Source organism: Aptenodytes forsteri, unplaced genomic scaffold (genome assembly GCF_000699145.1).
Source record: "Aptenodytes forsteri isolate BGI_AS27 unplaced genomic scaffold, ASM69914v1 Scaffold179, whole genome shotgun sequence".
Lineage (NCBI taxonomy): Eukaryota > Metazoa > Chordata > Aves > Sphenisciformes > Spheniscidae > Aptenodytes > Aptenodytes forsteri.
In genome coordinates this window covers 51,227-54,553 of record NW_008795378.1, presented here as the reverse complement: position 1 = coordinate 54,553, position 3,327 = coordinate 51,227, and the positions used below count along the sequence as shown (strand labels likewise).

At 47.9% G+C, this 3,327-nt stretch overlaps 1 protein-coding gene across 1 annotated transcript; it reads left to right on the top strand.

The window, feature by feature from the left end:
* The first annotated feature begins 1,018 nt into the window (after positions 1-1,018).
* Positions 1,019-3,287, top strand: SLITRK3 (SLIT and NTRK like family member 3). Its single transcript, XM_009280535.1, is given in 2 exon segments — positions 1,019-3,030; positions 3,032-3,287. Coding segments are annotated over 2 exon segments (1,800 nt in total). The 5' UTR covers positions 1,019-1,486.
* Positions 3,288-3,327: the final 40 nt, after the last annotated feature.

Below are 3,327 nucleotides of genomic sequence, written 5' to 3'. Positions count from 1 at the left end.
ACTGATACTGCAATATAGCTCTCATCTCTCTCCCTTCTTCCCAATTAGATGCTGATTTTAATTGCAGAGGGTATTTCTCTTTTCATGCTTTCAACCATCTCCTCTTTCCCACAGGGGAGGGTTTCATTTGCAAGTTGATCCTAAGGATTTCTGTTCCTCTGGCATTTCTTTCCCCTAAATGCATCTTTCTGCTCTTAAGTTTGTGGATGGGGGGCAAAATTTTCTAGTTCTTACACGAGGAAGGCAAAAAGGACCTTTTCTATTGAAAGATTAAGACTAAAAGCAACGATCGTTCCAAATAATTCTAATGGGCGTTTCAGTGATTCAAGGAAGGCTGCATCACCACCGTTATTATTACCATCCTTAGCATTTCTCTGTGCCCATACATTTAAAATATCTGGTGAAAGGAAGGATGAAACCATATGTTGAAGGAGCTGCATCTCATTAGTACAGTATTATTTTCATCTACTTGGAGAAGAATGGTGTCTTCATTCGGAAACGTATATAGTAGGATAGATAATTTATCGGCATGTAAGTGCCAAGGTGTTTTTTTCTTCCACTTTCAGCTTTTTAACCGGGTCTCCTGCTTGGTCCTGGGGGTGCAAATACCCTAATCCAAGGCAGGCTGAGCGTTTCAATCCTAGGTGCCTCTTTAGCTGTCACTTCCCTTTAGATCTGCTGATCGCATGGGCATGTGCTTTAGGAAGATTAATCATCTCTAAATGCTTTAATCAGCTAAAATGACTAATATGTGGTATGTATTTATCTGATAATATACCAGTTGCATTAATTCATTGGCGCATTGGAAAGGGGGAGATTTTCTTTTAAATCAGGGTTGTTAACCATTTACTATTTTAAAAATATTGTGGGGATTTCTGAAGGGAACCGTTTTGCCAGGGACATCAGCAAACCTTGAACATTCCTTTGAGCTTACATATGGAATATATTGAGCCGGGAGCTAGAGAGATTCAAGGACTGAGATTCAATAACTTTGAGAGTTTGCATGTATGAAAGATGTAGTGCGACACTGGAGAAATCTACCCACTGGTATTTCCCCCTGTAGTCAATGCGGGCTATGATGGCTACAAAGCTAAAATTGCTAACAAGTATGAAATACATGTAGTTCTAAACACTGGTCCTACGGTGGAAAACATGTAAAGATGCAACACATTCAGCCTGTGCGCTCATGCTGCTGTGTGGTCTGCATGTGATGTCCTCTTTATAGGTGGCAATTACCAAATGTGGGGATAAGGGAGGCTGATATCGCGTGATTAAACCTTCTAACGTCTCTTAAGTATAAAGCAGGGCAAGACTCGCCCATCTGACACCCCTAGAGTTGGTTGTGAACGTCTGCCCAGCAATTGCTGAACTTTCCAGGAGCCTAACACAAGTCTAGCAGGTAGGGGCTTAGTAAAAGGAGTGGGGCAGGACAGAAATACTGAAATCTGCATTTTTCTTCCCGTTGCAGTTTTGTAAACATCAACAAATGATGAAATCTTCCACGGCAGAGGCGCTTCATAAAGGAAGGATGTTGTGGATAATTCTTCTAAGCACAATTGCCCTAGCATGGACTACACCAATTCCCTTGATAGAGGACTCGGAGGAACTCGATGAGCCCTGCTTTGATCCATGTTACTGTGAAGTGAAGGAGAGCCTTTTCCATATACATTGCGACAACAAAGGATTTATAAATATTAGTCAGATTACAGAGTCGTGGTCAAGACCTTTTAAACTTTATCTACAGAGGAATTCCATGAGGAAATTGTACACCAACAGTTTTCTTCACTTGAACAATGCTGTGTCTATTAACCTTGGGAACAATGCACTGCAGGACATTCAGACCGGGGCTTTTAACGGGCTCCGAGTTCTGAAGAGGTTGTATTTGCACGAAAACAAGTTGGACATTTTCAGAAATGACACTTTCCTGGGTTTGGAAAGTCTGGAATATCTGCAGGCAGATTACAATGTCATTAAACGGATTGAAAGCGGGGCATTTCGAAACCTAAGTAAATTGAGGGTCCTTATCCTAAATGACAATCTTATCCCCATGCTTCCCACCAATTTATTTAAGTCTGTGTCCTTAACCCACTTGGACTTGCGTGGGAACCGGCTAAAAGTCCTTTCATACCGCGGGATGTTGGACCATATTGGAAGGAGCCTGATGGAGATCCAGCTGGAGGAGAACCCGTGGAACTGTACGTGTGAGATCGTGCAGCTGAAGAGCTGGCTGGAGCGTATCCCCTACACCGCCCTGGTGGGGGACATCACCTGCGAGACCCCCTTCCACTTCCACGGGAAGGACCTGCGGGAAATCAAAAGAAGTAAGCTCTGTCCCATGCTGTCTGACTCCGAGGTGGAAGCCAGCCTGGGCATCCCTCAGCTGTCGTCCAGCAAGGAGAATGCATGGCCTACGAAGCCTTCCTCCATGCTGTCCTCCTTCCATTTCACCGCTTCCTCTGTTGAGTACAAAACATCCAATAAGCAGCCCAAACCCACCAAGCAGCCCAGGGCGCCCCGGCCCCCCCCAACATCCCGCGGCCTGTACCCCGGGCCGAACCAACCGCCTGTGGCTGCCTACCAGACCCGGCCCCCCATCCCCATCATCTGCCCTACCGGGTGCTCTTGCAGTTTGCACATCAATGACCTGGGCCTAACGGTCAACTGCAAGGAGCGAGGGTTTCACAACATCTCCGAGCTCCTGCCCAGGCCCTTGAATGCCAAGAAGCTGTACCTGAGCGGGAATTTGATCCAGAAAATCTACCGCTCCGATTTCTGGAATTTTTCCTCCTTGGATCTCTTACACCTGGGGAACAACCGGATCTCCTACGTGCAGGACGGGGCTTTTATCAACCTGCCGAATCTCAAGAGCCTGTACTTGAACGGCAATGACATCGAGCGGCTCACCCCAGGCATGTTCCGGGGCCTGCAGAGTTTGCATTACCTGTACTTCGAGTACAACCTGATCAGGGAAATCCAGCCGGCGGCCTTCAGCCTCATGCCCAACCTGAAGCTGCTCTTCCTCAACGACGCCGCCCTGCGCCGTGGGTTTCGTGGACTGCCTGTACGGCACCGTGCCCAAGCTGAAGGAACTGCACGTCCACCCCCCTGGCATGCAATACCCGGACCTCCAGCAGGACGCCAGGCTCAAAGAAACCCTTCTCTTCGCGACCGGCAAGGGCTTCTCAGACCACCAAACCCCCACAAGCGAATACCTCGAGTTAAGGGCAAAACTCCAAACCAAGCCGGATTACCTCGAAGTCCTGGAGAAGACCACGTACCGGTTCTGACCGCCGCCCCGCCGCCCGCCCCGGCACCGCCGCATGCGAG